General features: G+C 41.1%; 2 protein-coding genes across 12 annotated transcripts in view; both read right to left on the bottom strand.

The window, feature by feature from the left end:
* Positions 1-2,697: 2,697 nt before the first annotated feature.
* Positions 2,698-7,619, bottom strand: LOC112160046 (RNA-binding protein 43). 2 transcript variants are annotated; one of them, XR_004949209.1, is made up of 4 exons: positions 7,342-7,619; positions 5,945-6,039; positions 3,995-5,863; positions 2,698-3,117 (listed from the first exon to the last, which is right to left on the bottom strand). XR_004949209.1 is itself a non-coding variant. In XM_036215583.1 (3 exons), the coding sequence occupies exons 1-3, from the start codon at positions 7,541-7,543 to the stop codon at positions 4,880-4,882; spliced, it is 1,281 nt and encodes a 426-aa protein (XP_036071476.1). In that variant the 5' UTR covers positions 7,544-7,619; the 3' UTR covers positions 2,698-4,879. The 2 variants fall into 2 exon arrangements, 1 of the variants encoding a protein (XP_036071476.1); XM_036215583.1 differs by having other exon boundaries at positions 2,698-5,863.
* Positions 7,620-7,906: 287 nt separating this feature from the next.
* Positions 7,907-15,940, bottom strand: part of LOC112160142 (R3H domain-containing protein 1) — a 42,560-nt gene continuing 34,526 nt past the window's right edge. For 8 of the 10 annotated variants that reach the window (XM_024294522.1, XM_024294523.2, XM_024294521.2 and 5 more), the window contains 6 exons: positions 14,421-14,524; positions 11,260-11,444; positions 10,738-10,852; positions 9,279-9,376; positions 9,122-9,193; positions 7,907-8,680 (listed from right to left, as the gene is read on the bottom strand). In XM_024294522.1, the coding sequence (XP_024150290.1) occupies positions 8,678-8,680; positions 9,122-9,193; positions 9,279-9,376; positions 10,738-10,852; positions 11,260-11,444; positions 14,421-14,524 (577 nt within the window). In that variant the 3' untranslated portion in view covers positions 7,907-8,677. Of the gene's footprint in view, positions 8,681-9,121; positions 9,194-9,278; positions 9,377-10,737; positions 10,853-11,259; positions 11,445-14,420; positions 14,525-15,940 lie in introns of those variants that run through there. The other 2 variants (XR_002921615.2, XM_024294529.2) reach the window with 2 other exon arrangements.

Here is a 15,940-nt window from a genome sequence, read left to right as displayed (position 1 = left end):
AGGAAAGAAGATGAAAAGAAGAAAAATCATTTGCATAATGAAAAGCACTCAGACTAAAAAAAAAACTGTTGCACTGAATGTTAGTGTGATGAAATACAGTGTTAGCACTCGAGTGAAAGACTTGTGGAATCTTTTTTCCCTATTTAAAGGTTTTCAATTTTAGCTAAAAAATGATCATGACTTGATGAATACATTAGAAACATTTTCCATTAGAATTAAGATCTTTATAGAAGCTATTAAGAGACAAAGAGCAGCCTCACCTGAGACTGTTCACGACTTGAAAATCCTTTCTAACGGTGGTGCAAGTGTGCAAAGGACCATACTGGATTTCTGGAAGAATATTGCATTCAATGAAAATAAATAAAATTGGTATTCTTTGTTTTTCATTTATTTTAATTACCAGAATAAGGTGCTTGTTTTTGTTTGTGAAGCAATCATGACGCCAACACTAGGCACTATAAGCTATTTTTGAGATACTTTTAAGAAATGTTTTTTAATTAAACATATATTTAATTTTTTAAGCATTTTGTCCATATTTGTTGTTGTTTGATATAGTGCTGTTTTGTCTTTTAAGATATTTTTTTAAATGATTTTTAATATATTTTTTTTCTATTCAGTTTTTCTAGATAACTTTTTTGTTTTTTGATATGTGGTTTTTTTCCAAGATAATTTTAAAACAACTATTTTGTGTTTTTAGACTTTATTTTATTGATTTATGAGATTAAAAAAAAAGATTTTTTTAAGTCTTCAATCTAATTTTTTTCAGATAGTTTTTTTTCAGTTTTTTCAATCTAATAAAAATTTGCTTTTTTTTCATTTCACATTTTTTTATTTCAAGTTTTTGAACTTATAACATTTGTAGTACTTAAAACAAGAAGATAAATAGACACATCTACAACTTCCATTACTCAAAGATCTTAGTTCTTTTGCTTTTCTACTTCTTAAAAAAACAATCACGAAAAACACGTTCCTTTTTTTTTGTTTTTGTAATTGAATGCAATACGTTTCCATAATATTGTAATTTCAACGAAGGAAAAAAAATGTAAAGATACAAAAAAAACAAATAAGAAAGCCCTAACAAACACAAACTGTTAGGACTAAAATACACAAAAGGACACACAATCTGTGGTCTAAAAAAGGTAGTGCAAACGCGAAAATATTATTTTTTTTCTCTTTTCTCAGTTTTCACCCAAATTTGACCCCTATGAACATGAACGAAAACTCACCGAAACTTCAAGACACATCCGGTCTAATGAAAAAAAAAATTTTTAAAGTAATCGACTCCGCCCCCAAACGATGACATCACAGTGGCACTAAACATGTGGCTAGATATCTTTTTCTAGACTTGACAAATAGTAAATGCTATGTCGCTATGCATGGTGGTAATTGGCCAACTATTTCTTACTGATATGACGATAATAATTGATCGCAAATATAAACCAAGACTCCTTATGATCTGATTGATCTCAAGAAAAAAAAAGGCTAATGTTTTTATAGGTGTCTTGATTTGTCTCTGTGCGCCAGTAAAAGGCTTTCAGGATCTGTGTGGAGTTTTTTTTACTAATCGTGACAAGTTATTTAGAATGATAAACTCCACCGCTCAGCAGTAAACAGCCTAATTGAATCAAACAGGTAAATTAATTAGCCTTGAGGTCAATTAAAAATATCAGATCTAGAGTTTTTTTTTTTTTCGTCATCTCATTATTTTCAACACAAAACTTAATAGAACCATTTTACTGGTCTGCTGCCTGTAATTTCTCTATCTGTCTTTCCATTCTGACACTGAAACAGAGCAGCACAACAATGGAGGGGGGCATGAGGGGGGTTTGTATCTTCCTCCTCCTTCTGGCAGGGTGATGATCTGTAAAGAGAATCATTAAGACTTAATTTGTGACTGTGACGCGCACACACACATTGCCTGGAGAGGTCTATCCATCACCGGCAACCACATTCATCACTGAGGAGCGGCGGGGATGCAGAGGGTTCCTGCTTCTGTGGATGACCTCTGACCCCCCAGCACGAGCGGAATGACCACAATCTTGTGTCGCGGGACGTCGTCTACAGACCAGTTAAGAAGCAGCGGGCCGAACGAGATGGAATTGTTTTTTTCGGGTTTTATTGCGGTCATTTATATCCCTTTATGACACATTCTGCTTCACTTTAGGGACGATTTTCCGTGAAGTTTTTGTGCATTTTGTCATTTTTCATCATCAATTTTCTCTTCTTCCTTTGACTTTTTAAAATCATTTGGGAGTTTAAAGGTGCTTCTTACTGCAATTTGGAATCGGCAATCATCTTCACCATTCAGTCCTCTGCCAGGACTGCAGTTTTTTAAGGAGCATCTTACTTCACATTTAGCTGCTTTTTTGATTTAGCTCTTATTCCTCCAATGACTTTTGCTGGTTTTCATGGTGTACATGACAGCAGCAATCTCAATTTTGTTTGTTGCGAGGAAGAATGTAGATCTCTGTTTCCAAAATACGGTATAGCTAAATTGAGCTAATTTCATTCTGACAATTTAGGACATAAAGATCAGTAAAAAATGACACATTTCAGGGCTAAAGGTTCACTAGTTTTATTATTGATAGTATGTATATATGGTATGTTCCTTTTATATTTTGGGGGAGACAATAAAGGGGGAGGGCAGATGTTTAGAGGACGGGCCAAAGAAAGGATCACACAGAAAAAAAACAAAAAAACTGGTAACAGAAATGTTTTTTATTTAAGTACAGTAACACGTTTGTGGAAATACGGTGATCTCATACAGAACTTTATTTAGTATTTTTTGTAAATTATTACATTTTATAAGTATTTACATTTATTTTTAAGCTTTATTCATTAAGTACTGTGTAAAAATGTTGCTAAATATGTCTTTTTGCTTCCCTTTTGACATAAAATATAATGTTCATGTTTCTCCTGTCAGCTTAGAGTTTTGTGTTGTTAGCATGACACTTACTTTTGTTGTTTTAGGTAAACAGTGTTGTGCATGCGTGTTGTTCCATGCTGTTAAATATTACTTGTTAATGTTATTATATAGTAATGTCTTACATCATAATATTGCTGCCTCAGAATTGTGATGCACAACCCGAATCCTGTGGCTTGAAAGTTCTTTTTAACCTGCAGAAAAAGAATAAAAACCTTAAGTGACAGAAGCCTTTTGTGATATTCATATTTAGGGGCACAGGGGGAAAAAAATAGAGCAAAGACTCTAAACTTGAGTACAATAGGTGGAAAATGATAATAATATAAACCATTCATTTTCCTTTACCGGTTAGATTTTTGATTTTAATGCCATGCTTGTTGAGAGCTTTTGGGGTTTGGAGGGCCGACGCCCCGTTTTTATTCAGTCTATAAAAATAACAGAAAAACATACCCCCCCGCCCAAAAAAAAAACCAAAACAATCTTTGTGCCTCATAGAGGCAGATTAAACAACAGAACAGCTATAAATTTTAGAAATACTTAAAATAATACTAAAATAAAAAAGGCTAATGTTATTCAGACATATTTTGAGTGACCAGCTCAAAAACTGATGGAAATAGCTGAATTGCCAGCACGTATTTTAAGTGTGTCCATGGCAAACAATGTTTGGTCGCACGTATTTAAAGTTAGTCCCATTAGTTGTCATGACACCGCAGTTGACCCATCCTGTGGGGGAGGGGTGAACTGCAGATACAGCTGCACTTGGGAACCATTTGGTATATTAACCCTAACCATTTCTCCAAGTTTGTGTAGCCAAAAACAAAATGTAAGCAATAGCCTTTCGTATTTAAAAAATTACGTGCAAATAGTCCCTTGCTCAAAAAAAAAAGAAAAAAGTTTGGATTTACAAAGCCCAACGGTAAACTGGGTACAGTAATTGAAAGTAAAAAAGTTGTTTAGGATGAGTAGAAACTAATATCTATGTGTCAGTGTCCCATGGTCACGCTGCTCTGAAGCGATAAATAACAGCGTCATCTGCATATTGAGGTACATAATTACCCTGAATGTGAGTACCTCGTTTTCATTCAGCTCAAGTGCATGTATGTTCCAGCCTCACCCGAGCATCAGATTTGGTCTCTCTGGATTGGAAGTACCATTGATGTTTAGAAAAGTGTCCTGTCCGGGTGACGTGGAGGCCATTTTTTTTCTGTGAGAAGCCACATTTTGTGGCAGTTTGTGTCCTCCCATGAAAGCCACACACTCAAAAGGCTAATTACACCTGGTGCATGATGGGTGCACGTGAGAGTGATGGAGAGCCTGTCCCAGAAAAAATTATTCATGCTTTCTGCTTGTTGACCTTCTTCTGTGCCCACCCCCCAAACTCAAATAATGGGAGAAGGTTAAGACGTATCAAAAGGGAGTGAGGAGACGGACCAGTGATGGAGGGTCTCTTCTGCAGGATCCGTCCTTCTGGATGCCTCTATTGTGATCAAGAGCTTCCCCTAACAACGCCCAACACTGCACATCTCCAACCTCCTCTGTTACGTTCCTATGGTAACTAGCGGGAGAGGCGACGTGGGTTCATAGTGGCGGCGCTTCTTGTTTTTATTTCTCTAAACATACTGAATCAATTAGTGGATCTGCTGAGAAAGATCATCTGAAAGATGAATCCCTCCAGCAGACCTTGAACATTTCCACATCACTTCTGCAGATCGGATACAACAGAGTGAGATGTGGAGGGGGCGGGGGTGTAATGGGACATCCATCTCTGATCGTTCCTCTTCCAGTCCTCACCCTGTTTGCCAAACCCAGCCTCCATAATTGCTTCACTTCAACGTCTCATGAAGAAGAAAGGCTCTTACTGCCCCCTGCTGTCCAGTTTGGGTATTTCCTGTCACATTTCTAAAGCGCTGGGGTTTATTAAAACACTGCTCACTTGAGGTGAGGGTAAATAGTTAGTTAATGACCAGAAACTTCCTGTATTTGGTCCTCTAACCTCACACAAAACGGGATGGCTGATACAGGCGGACCGATCACCTTAATGCAAGAGTCCTCAAGCACATAAAGAACATCTTTGAACGGTAATGCCACGTCATCGCAGATCTTTGTCAGCTCTCTCTTAGAGCGCAGCTGGTCCTTGTCCAGAGAGATCGTGTGAACTCTCAGGTTGGCCTGTAAAGAGGTTATGAGAAACTTGAGGTTCTCGGCGGCGTCTTTCCTTGAGGGCTCCTTGTCACTCAGAGATATCCGCACCAGGTCGCTTCCCTCCGTGCCCTCTACAGAGACGTCCAGACCCCTCAAGTGCTTTTTGTGGAACTTTTCAATGTACTTGAATGTGTACTCTTCCACCCATATGTCGTCTGCGTCATTTGAGCGCCGCCCCCTGGCGCCTTTTTGGTCTCCCAATGGTGAACGGCCTCTCTCAGATGATGCGGGGCTGCTTGGGACTTTGGAATGGTCTTTAGTGCCAGCTGAAGGAACACGGAACAATTTCTTTGGCTTTACTGACATTTCCTGCTCCGCAAAAGAGGACGCTGTCCTGGTAAAAGCTTCTGCTCCAACCACTTCTCTACGGCGGGGGCTTGATCCATCTGCTCTACAGTTTGAAGACATTTCGAGCCTCCTCTGAGCGGTCAGCTGCTCCCTCCCCCCTGCTCCCAAAGTCTCATCTGGAACTTTAAGCTTTAAGGAAGCTTTTGGACTGTTGACTTTTGTGCCGATGCTAGGGCTTTGGGCTAAGTGTTTTAGGCTAGTGACCCTTGCGGTGAGGTCCTCCCTCAGACTCCTGACTGCAGAGAAAGGCCCCTCAATGGTGACCTTGGTCTGCTGGGGCGAATGCTGGAATCGTATCGATCTGTAAGTAGACCGAAGGCTTACTACCAATGAAGCCGGATCACCGAAAACGGAGAGATCCACTTTAGCGCTGTTGATGTACAGAAAAACCTGCAACACACAAACATAGCCATAACCATGACCAATCCGTCTTTAGGGATGACAACTGATGTTTTTGTTTTTTTTACTCACATCTGGGCTGAAGGGAAACACGGTGAGGGTGTAGTCATCACGAAACTCCTCATCTATCATCACTTGCTGATCTTTTTTCACCACATTTGCAGCATCTGCCAAAAGTTAACACAAGTTTCACTTAAGTCTCAACTATAACGACACCTCACAACTTTCCCACGTTATTGTGTGCCCTTTATATGGATAGGACTAATGAAACTACTCACACACCTCAATGTACAAGTGGTTACCATGGAGACAAAAAAACAACAGAAACTGTGAAGCAATACACTTTAGCAACAGTCTAATTTGAATTATATTGCATCGAGGGCAAAAAACTTGTAAACTGATCACATAATCTAACATGAGTGAAGTTGTATCCTTCTGATTGAAAACTTAAAAATAAAAAGCAAACATGCTTTAGTGTCGCCTCCTAGTGGTGGGTAGTGGTATTTCAGGTAAAAGTTCTAGCTTTGATCTGATGTTTGTGCTTTTTCAATCTCGTGCTTTGAAATTTATATTGGGCCTTTGCCATGGTTTATAGAGTAAACTATTACAATTTAAGACAATAATTAATAGTGATTAGGGTCTGGAGCGGGCGGGGGTCTGCACCATGGTTTAATAGCTGTGGTGTGGGCCCTCTGTCCTCCTGGTGTTGGTCGGGCAGCGTGTCCCATGTGTGTCACCAGTCCTCCAGGATTAAGTGGATACCAATTCTGTATAGCAGAGTGAAGCCAAGGGGTATTTTTTTGGAATTTTTCAGGGTAGGGGTTTGTGGGTGTTTTGGGGCCGGGGTGTAATGGGCACTTGGTTGTTTTTAAATGTTTTCTTTCTTTAAGTTTTCCATGTAGAGCACCTTGAGCTGGTGCGGGCCATGAAAAGCAATTTATATATAAAATATTGTTTTATTTTGATTTCTGCACTTTTACTTATACATTTCTAAGTGTATAAAGGTTTAAGTATAGTTAAGGGGAAAAAACAACCTTTAATGTGAAAATATTAATATTAATCAAAAAAAAAATCTTAAAATTTAGAACAATATTAACGGTTTGCTAAATGTTGCATTAAAATCCATTATCATTCATGATTAAGATATTATTTTGAAGCTTTATTGACACTATTATCATCTTTTGAGCTTTTTTCTTCTCAATGCGATTTGAAAAGTTAGATACAATGACGCTTAATACGATTTTTATCCGTTTTCTATGGATTTATGCAGCTTTGAAAGATTTAGCTAATGCTAATTAGCTTAAACAGTTATAGCTCCTCTATTAGTGACGTCATTGCACCCAGCAAATGTGGACTCTTCGTTCGGTTCCATGTTTCTAGAAGTCAATGACTTCATGAGCTTTTGAGATATTTATATATTCATAACTTAGTTTTTACTTAGGCTTCGTGTTAGCCGCATGCTAGCTTACCTTCAGCTCGATCAAAAGTAACGAACGCGACTCCCTGCATGTCGGTGGGGTAGGTCACCCCAGCCACGTCGCCCCCCGCACTCCGCCGGCGGGTCTGAAAGTGGATAGTCAGCTTGTCGGCCATTCTGTCGGGGGTGAGCAGCGCGGGGACACCGGAAACGACCACCGTCCTGCGGGCGTCCAAACCCTGCGCCCCCGCCATGACTGCGCTCCTCTAACATGGCAAACGTCCCTGCTCGAGGAGGAACCGCGCGCCTTTTTTTCTCCGCACGCGCGCTGTTGCTACAAACAAACGTCAGTACTTTCACTTTCAGTTTGAGCTGCAATAACTACTGCTGTCCGCTAGATGTCTCCGTTTCACCAGTTGTAATTGGGCGGACACTTTTAACAAAAGGTTTATGACAAAAATCTCCACATACTATTATTGCTTTTGTTTAAAAACTAGTTTAATACATTTTTAAAGATAACTTGTCACTTTGGAAAAATCCTGTAAGTCTTCAACATTTATTTTAAAGAAAAAAAAAATAGCATTCTCCACCCACCCCAAAAAGGAAGTGACATTGCATTTTCTTGTGCATATAAACATTTTAATTTAATATATAAAACAAAGTGGCCTGGCCGAGTGCAACAAACAGGTATGAGGGGGTTAATAAAAGAAAATCCAGGCCCGGTCCGACACCAATCAAATCTTCATGTTGATCGTCATTTCAGTGCAAATGCAACATTCACTGTGTTCAACGGTGACTTAAATAATTCAGGTAGTATATCCATTATTCAGTGTTTGGTGGTGCAGCTGCAGGATGGTTTCACCCGACGGGAGGGGGGGGCTGCTTTGGATGCATCCATTCAACGTTTGCTTGGTGCCGTCACTGCAGTGAGACGCAAATGAACTCCGGAACACAAAAAGGTAGATTTGTTGAAGGGGGCGGGGCCTTTCAAAGCTCTCTGCACAAAACTTTTTGGCCGGACAAAAAAAAAAAAAAAAAAAAGAAACTTAAAAAAAAAAAGAAAAATAAAAGTAAACATTCATTTTCAAACGTCTGATCCTTTGTGGACAGAGGCGGGCGCTCGTCAGAGACAGATCTTAGCAGCGATGAGCCGGCCCGGTTGCAGTGGCGCGGCTCTCCTTTGTGTCTGCTTCTGAAATGAAAGGCAGCCCGGGGGGGCCTGCTGTGAGTGTTGGGAGGGGAGCGTGGTGGGACGAGGCCAGTAGCCCGCCGGCGGGATCTCCGCTGATGGTCCGACGGCCTTTTCGGATCGATTTGGAGCGCCGCCAGGAGCCGCCGGGAGTCTGAGCAGCTGATCCCCCCCACCTCCACTTCCAGGAAGTGACTTCTCACTGCAGACACACATCACAGTGTCAGTACGACAGTCGTCATGGGTGAGAAGAGTCAGACCGGCGCCATCGGGAGGCTGAGATAAACCACGGCTGTCGGCTTTGAAGCTTAAAATTCCTGACTTGGACTTTATTCTCGCTATTAAAAAAAAAAAGTGATTATCCAGGAGGAATTGTTGACACCTGAACATCGCAAAGACCTTTGAAGTAATCAGCAGGTTTCGGTGGAGGATGCAGGTGTGAACACTGCCTCGTCTGGATTTTATACTGCTTACGTCCACAAACCCACAGAAAAGAAAAAGTGACTTCACTCCGTCGACTAAATTAGCGAGCCGACAGCTGGATTTCCGGGTGATGAATTGCTTCGCTGGACGCCAGATTTCACGTTTGGGGTGGATTGGCGGTCAGCCTCCCTCCGGCCTTCCCGTTACCTGCTTCACGTACACTGAGATCTGAAGACAAAGGCTTTCTGCTGGCCTTCCTCCCCTGACTGCTTCGCCAAACTCCCAGAGGGCCCTGCAGAAACGGCGGCGTGCATTCAGGATGGGGTTCGGAAGGGGGGAGAAAAAGGAGGAGGAGTTCTGGAAAAGGTGGCTCTCACCTGGTGTTTGGTCACCATGTGAGCGGCGTGGATCAGCGGTCCTCTGATGGAGGGTTTGTACTGAACCGGTTGGCCCAGTAGGGAGTAATGCGCCTCACCTGGAAGCAGAGATAATTAGCACGGCGTCCAACGCAAATGGTGTGACTTATGGACTGTATTTGAGAACTGGACTGAGTTAGTGTGATGTCAAAATAGTTTACTTCTGGCTTCAACCAAATTAAGTATTTTTTTTTCTCCACAATATTGAAGTTACATAAACCGTATTTAAGCAAAGGGCGTTGAACATGTTTAGAAGATCGTGTTCTCATTGGATTGTCACTACTCAATACTAGCGTGCAAGGGTGAGGAAACTAAGGCCCGGGGGCCACATGCGGCCCTCCTGGGGGCGAACTAGAATAAATTATATTGATAATCCTAATTATTTTCCTTGCATTTCAGGTGTTTCCCCAGAGATGGTGCAATATCAAAAATATACCTCTGTCTAGAACAGGGTTGTCAAACTTATTTTGGTTCGGGGGCCATATTTAACCCGTCTGATCTCAAGTGGGCCGATCCAGTAACATAATAGCGAAATAATCTATGGTCAACTTGTTAACTGTAGCTTTGTTTTTTTTATTTTTTCTCAGTTGGAAAAAAATGTCTCAACCAATATAGTAGCCTAATCACTTATTATTACATTGTTTAGAGTGTAAATTTCTTGATCTCTTGTTATGCAAGTGTTGTTTTTCCTTTGCTTCCCCTAGTGGCAGAATTGCGCATTGCGGACATTTCTTCAAATAACCATAACTCGCTAAAGAGATAGGCAAAAAACTTGCTCCCCCCCCCCAACATTCTTATATTTTTTTCTCTTCATGACTGGGCCGGATTGAACCATCTGGAGGGCCGGATATGGCCCGCGGGCCTTACGTTTTACACCCCTGGTCTAGAAAGTTATTCTATATTAAGATGTGCTATTTTTCTGAAGTTCATGCATAATTTGAGTCAGACAGGCATTTTTCCCATCATTCCAACAGCACACGAACACAGCATTTCTTTGAGTATGTTCAATGGCTGTGTTTTGTACTTGGAGCCTGAAAACAGTCTTTAAAATACGATTAGCATGAAAGCAGATGCCTGACACATGCATTTACGTAGAGTTTTTATTGAAAGTGGGCGCTTAAGTGCGTGTTGCCAAACATAGCTTCACATTTCTTGTGCCAATCAGGCCACACAAAATCGGTCAAACGTTTTGAACGTTCATCGTTTGAAATATTTTATTGAGATCTCTGATTGGTCCGTTTATAACTTGGACTACAAAGAAAATATCTGATTATCAAAAACAGTGTAAATGGTTATTCTCACAATTATAATGACGGAGTAATAGCTATTAGATTTCTTAAGGGTACTTCCTGTTTGGAACGCAACGGGGGAGTGGTCACTCAGTCCAGTTCTCGCATACAGTCGATGGCGTGACTCTGACCTTGTCCAGTGTGGCAGAAAGTAGGGGGCAGCTGGTGGGACAGCACAGGGAAGCCCTTGATGCTGAGCGGCGGGCACGGCGAGGGCGTGAGCGCGGGGGACGAGGGCAGGCTGCTCTACACACAACACGCCAATGGTGATGAGAGAGAGAGCAGGCGAGGAAAAACACAAACACTTTCATTCAGAAAAAAAGACCCCCAGAAACAGAGTCATTCTGCCGCTCCAGTCGCTGCTTTAATGTAGCCTTCCATCCACATTAGTCCCGCTAATGTACCATCACGCCCTGACGCAGACGACCATTTTCTCCTCATTTTCAGGTTTCGGCGGCGCCGGCTTCATTTGCTGAGCCTATTTAGGTTGATATTTAACCCGCCTGGAAGGAGTCGGGACTGGAGGCGGCACTTTCTGGCGCCAAAGTAAATTAGCTCCTAAATTGCTTTCTAGCGATCGTCTTTGGCGCCGCCGTCCTGAGAGGCAAGCTCCGCTAATTAACATTTTGGAGGACGCTCGTCCGGGCTTGTACCTGTGCGTTGTTGTCGGCGGGCGGGGGCATGTCTGCGGCCCTGCGGCCGCGCTGCTGTTCGGGCCCCGGCTGCTTGTGGCCGGCCGGCTTCCTCTGGCAGGGGGAGGGGGCTCGGGGCTGCTGGCAGGGGGGCCCCGTCATTTGTAGCATCACCATGCCGCCGCCGGGCGCCGGGGGCAACAAGCCTGCGCGCGCAGACAAAGCGGGCTGAAGTGTTGTTGACATTTGGTAAAGGCGGGGAGCTTATTTATTCAAACGAGAACATCAGCTCATTACTGGCAGTTAAAGCTCCTCTTCAGCACTTTTGTTCGGCTACACACCTCATCAGTGGAAACACCGCTAGCTGCTGACTAAGTACCCTTTAAGTGATTGTTAAACTTAACCGTTTTCCAGCAAAACGAAAAAAAAAATAAAATAATCCCCCCGCAGTGATTTAATTACTGCATGAATGTCAGTCATCAGCTGAAACTATGGAATATATTTCCATTTATTACTCTGTTTACCTTCAGTTCAAACAGAGACGAGCCACTGATGAATTGTGGGAAAAAAATCCTAATACCAGTAAGAAGGACATGGGGATTAAAATGACGGATTAATAAAAGTCTGGACCTCATTTCCGACTGTGCAATCATCGTGAATAATGATGGTTATTAGCAAGAAGAGTTAATGACTTGACCCAAAAAAAAATAGAGGCCATCTGTCCACTAGGGGGCACTAATTAGATTTGTTTTTTCAATACTATAAAAACTAGATATATAGCATTACCTGCAATAATGCAAGTGAGAATGCTGTGAGCTGAATGTAGCTGCTAAAGATGCTAGAGCTGAAAACACTGAGGGTGAAAGCTTGCTAACACATTAGCTAAATGTCAATTTAGCCTAAAAAATTGAAGAAAAGGCCAGATTTGCTAGAACAGCTAGCATAATGCTAACATATTAGCTAAACTCCAAATTTGCCTAAAGAACTTGCAAAATTACAAATTTTCTTAAAACAGCTAGCATAATGCTAACATATAAGCTAAACTCCAAAATTGCAGAGAGAACTTGAAACATTTTCAATTTTCCCAAAACAGCTAGCATAATGCTAACATATTAGCTAAACTCCAAATTTGCCTAAAGAACTTGAAAAATGTCTATTCTTGCCAAAACATTTTGGCAACTAATTTTGATAAAATATTAGCAAAACTCTAAATAAACCTAAAAAAAAAGAAAAAAAATGTCTAAATTAGCCAAAAATAGCTAGCATGTAAAAGCTAAATGCCAATTTACCCTAAAAAAATCAAGTAGTTGCTGAATATTTTGAAGTTTTAATGGTATCTTTAGCTGAAAGTATGCAACCACAAGCTTCCCGGAAAGGAGAGGGGAATTGGGGGCGGGGTTGCTCAGCACTAACAGTCCCGCCCACAATTTAGAGGCTAATTTCCAATGAAAAACAGCTGCTCTGCAGAAACTATATTCTAGGAGTTTTTGTATTTTTGTCTAAAATGGTCTAATCATAATTAATAGAGCACTGCTCTGAAAATAGATCAAAAAGATGATCAAAGTGAGACTTTAAAAGACTGACACACCCGTGTCCACAGGTGGTCGTGTTACTCTTTGATCTCTGTCAAGTGTGTGTGAATCCAGTTTTTCAGCTTTATACTAATTTGCCAAAAATCAAACAAACAAAAAGAAGATAAAAAAAGATCAGATTTGTTTTTAGTTTCTTTCCCTTTGAAAAAAGGGGGCGGGGCATTTTAAAGTCTTAAATTAGGAGCCACACCCCCACTCCTCTCAGTGCCCAATTATTAAACAGCACATTTATATCCGTGTCAACTTATTAAGTTGTTTTACAAAAAGAAAAAATGAGCACAGGATCAAGTTTGTGACAGGCCCCCTAGTGGCTATAAAGGAAAGTGCATTGGCTTCACTTTTTATTTCCAAAGAGGAAGTGTTGCCTCCCAGCAAAACAATCTAGAAGATTTTACTTCACACGCTCTGTGATTTTTTAATTTTTTTTTGTAAACATCTGAATAGAAAAAGGTGAAAATATATAGGTGTTATGTATGACACCATCTTTCTTCCGCTGCTTGACTGCTTACTCAGTTATCTCTCATATTTTTTGGGTTTATTTTATTTTGACAGCTCCTGAAGGGGGTGTGTCAAACACCAAACAACTGCATTAGCAAGTTTATATGAGCTGCAGACATTTCTATTCACCAATCCCACATTTTCATCAGGTCCCTCTCTGCCGTCATCACAATGATGTTTTATAATTTGTACTTTGGATGCCTGGAATCAAACCTTCTACCTGTACATTAGGAGATCAGTGCCTTCCACTGCACCACAGCGGGGAGGCTTGTTTAATCCCAGTTAAAACTAGAGAATTTAACTAAAAGTTTACAGACTTTTTTAGACTGTTAAGTTACAGTAATTTGGTTGTATATTTTAGATTCTTCCATCTAGTTCTTTATTTGTTTACTAACTGTATTTTATTTCTATTTTTTTGACAGGTGTGTGAGCTGAGTTTATGTGACACACCATCTCATGATTTTATTTTCCGGATTTTTTTGGTATTGCTTGTATTCTTAAGTTCTTTTTATGTGTGTAAATAAATCAATACTAAACAAATGCAAGAAAAAAACATCAATTTGTTGGCTTTTGCTCGTCCTTTCAATCCTATTTCCACAATTTTATGAGAAAAAAAAATAATTTATGTACTCCAGTATTTCCATAGCAACTAATTTTCTTATTAATCATCACTATATTGACAAAACTGGTAAACAGCAGCTTTACTAAATCTTTATGCGTTTTTTTAAAAGCTGCAAAGATGATCCCAATAGTGACTCTACGGTTCAATGGGTTCGATGTTCCAAACAAAAAGAACATTCTGGATCAGGAATATTTCATCTTTAAACGTTTCTGAGCAAGAAATCTGATTAAAACCTGTTGAAGGTTGGAGATAAATTTCCATTGATATAATCTAAATAATCACAAACATCTTGAGTTAATCTGTGGTGGGGCCATGACGTTTAGTCCAGATTATCCACAATTTAATCCAGATTAAAAATGAAATCTTTGGTGTCATGCCTTTCTGATGTTACAAATGAAGCCAAAAATGTTGAATTTGTGATGAGATCGGACAGGTGCATGATGGGAAACTGAGAGCGGAGCTGCTCGTACCTCCATACTGCTGACCGGGATGCTGCTGGGAGATGCAAGGTGAGGAGGTCTGGGAAAACTGGAGCTGCTCCATCATCGGTCCAGGAAGGAAACTCACGGTGGAGCTGTGAAGGAAGACAAAAAAATATAATAATCATCTATCTGTGCCGTAATCTGAAAACCTGCAGAGCTCGGGGGGCTGGGTTTTTGTTCCTTCATCTTCCGAGGGTTGATTTAATTAAGCATAAAAAGCTGATAAATGAGAGTTTGGCTGGAACCCTGGAGGAACACGCGCAGACATAAGGCGCATCCGCAGGAGGCGCGAGATCTTAGCGCTGCAGCTGGGTATTAAATGTGAAACTCGACTTGAAGTCCATCTGGAAAGTTGGCGCTCTGCTCTGTAAGCACGCCGCCTGCAGGGACTGGGATCCAGCTGGTGGAGAAGCGGGCTGCAGGTGGACAGTTGGTCCTTGTGGGAAAAGCCGGAGCCGTTCGAAGCGCTGCCGCATAAATCATCCGCCGGCTTTCACAGCTGGGACGGCGAGAACGTGACCTCTCTCCCCCCCTCCTGTGCGTGCGTGCATTGTTCTGGAGGAGGTGCTCGCGGCTGCGGTCCCTGTAGTGCGCAGTATCTGCGCTGATTGTACAAATTAATGGCACGTTGTGCTCCCCGTGAACCAATTCTATCAGTCAGCTATAATGAGCGGCGCTCCGGCACTTCACCGAGGACTCAGCCAGACGCTCACGATACCTGGTAATAGCTTCTTCTTTTTTTTTTTACCGCTCCACCAGTGACCAAAGACGACCTCGGCGCCTCACATCAGTCAAACCTGCAATGTTCTCTAATCCACATCATCACTACAGGTCATGATGAAGGTCACGTCAACGATTGGAAAGAACAAACAACATTTTAGAAGATTTTTAGACTTTAAAAACAGAAGAAACTTCTTAATAAAAATTAAAAATCGACATTTCATCAGGGGTGTTCTAATCTGATCACGTGATCAGAAACCGGGCCTAACCACGGAGTTTCAGACTCAATTATTATTATGACCAACGCTTGCTTGGGATGTCCAGATCCAATCACGTGACTGGAACTTTGGTCTATTCATATAGTTCTAGACTTGGGATCAGATGTTCTATCTGGATCAGGGATTGGATATTTATTTTACTATTATTATAATCAACACTAGGGATTTCCTAATCTGATCATGTGATTGGAAATCAGACCCAATCACAAAGTTTTAGACTCAATTGGATGTTTCCTTCCTGATTAGGGATCAGATATTTAAACAAAAATTATTATGATCAACGCTTAGGCTGTCCAGATCCAATCATGGGGTCGGACATTGAGCCTGATCACGTACTTTTGGACCCAATCACAATCTCATGTTCCATATTTGGCATCAGATTTCTAAAAAAAATATTATTACGATCAATGGTTGGGATTTCCGGATCTAATCCCATGATCGGCAATTGGGCCCAATCATACAGTTTTAGACGCAACCGGAATCAGGTGTTCCATCTCGACTAGGGATCGG

Source organism: Oryzias melastigma, linkage group LG2 (assembly GCF_002922805.2).
Source record: "Oryzias melastigma strain HK-1 linkage group LG2, ASM292280v2, whole genome shotgun sequence".
Taxonomy (NCBI): Eukaryota; Metazoa; Chordata; class Actinopteri; order Beloniformes; family Adrianichthyidae; genus Oryzias; species Oryzias melastigma.
Note: the sequence above shows the minus strand (reverse complement) of the source record. Positions and strands in the feature narration are given on the sequence as shown.

Excerpts from the sequence above, each read along its gene's own strand:
- LOC112160046 (XM_036215583.1), bottom strand. The coding sequence starts at position 7,543 with ATGGCGGGGGCGCAGGGTTTGGACGCCCGCAGGACGGTGGTCGTTTCC. Across the intron at positions 6,040-7,341 it reads TACTTTTGATCGAGCTGAAG|ATGCTGCAAATGTGGTGAAA; the intron begins GTAAGCTAGCAT and ends AACTTTTGGCAG. Across the intron at positions 5,864-5,944 it reads TGTTTCCCTTCAGCCCAGAT|GTTTTTCTGTACATCAACAG; the intron begins GTGAGTAAAAAA and ends TGTGTGTTGCAG.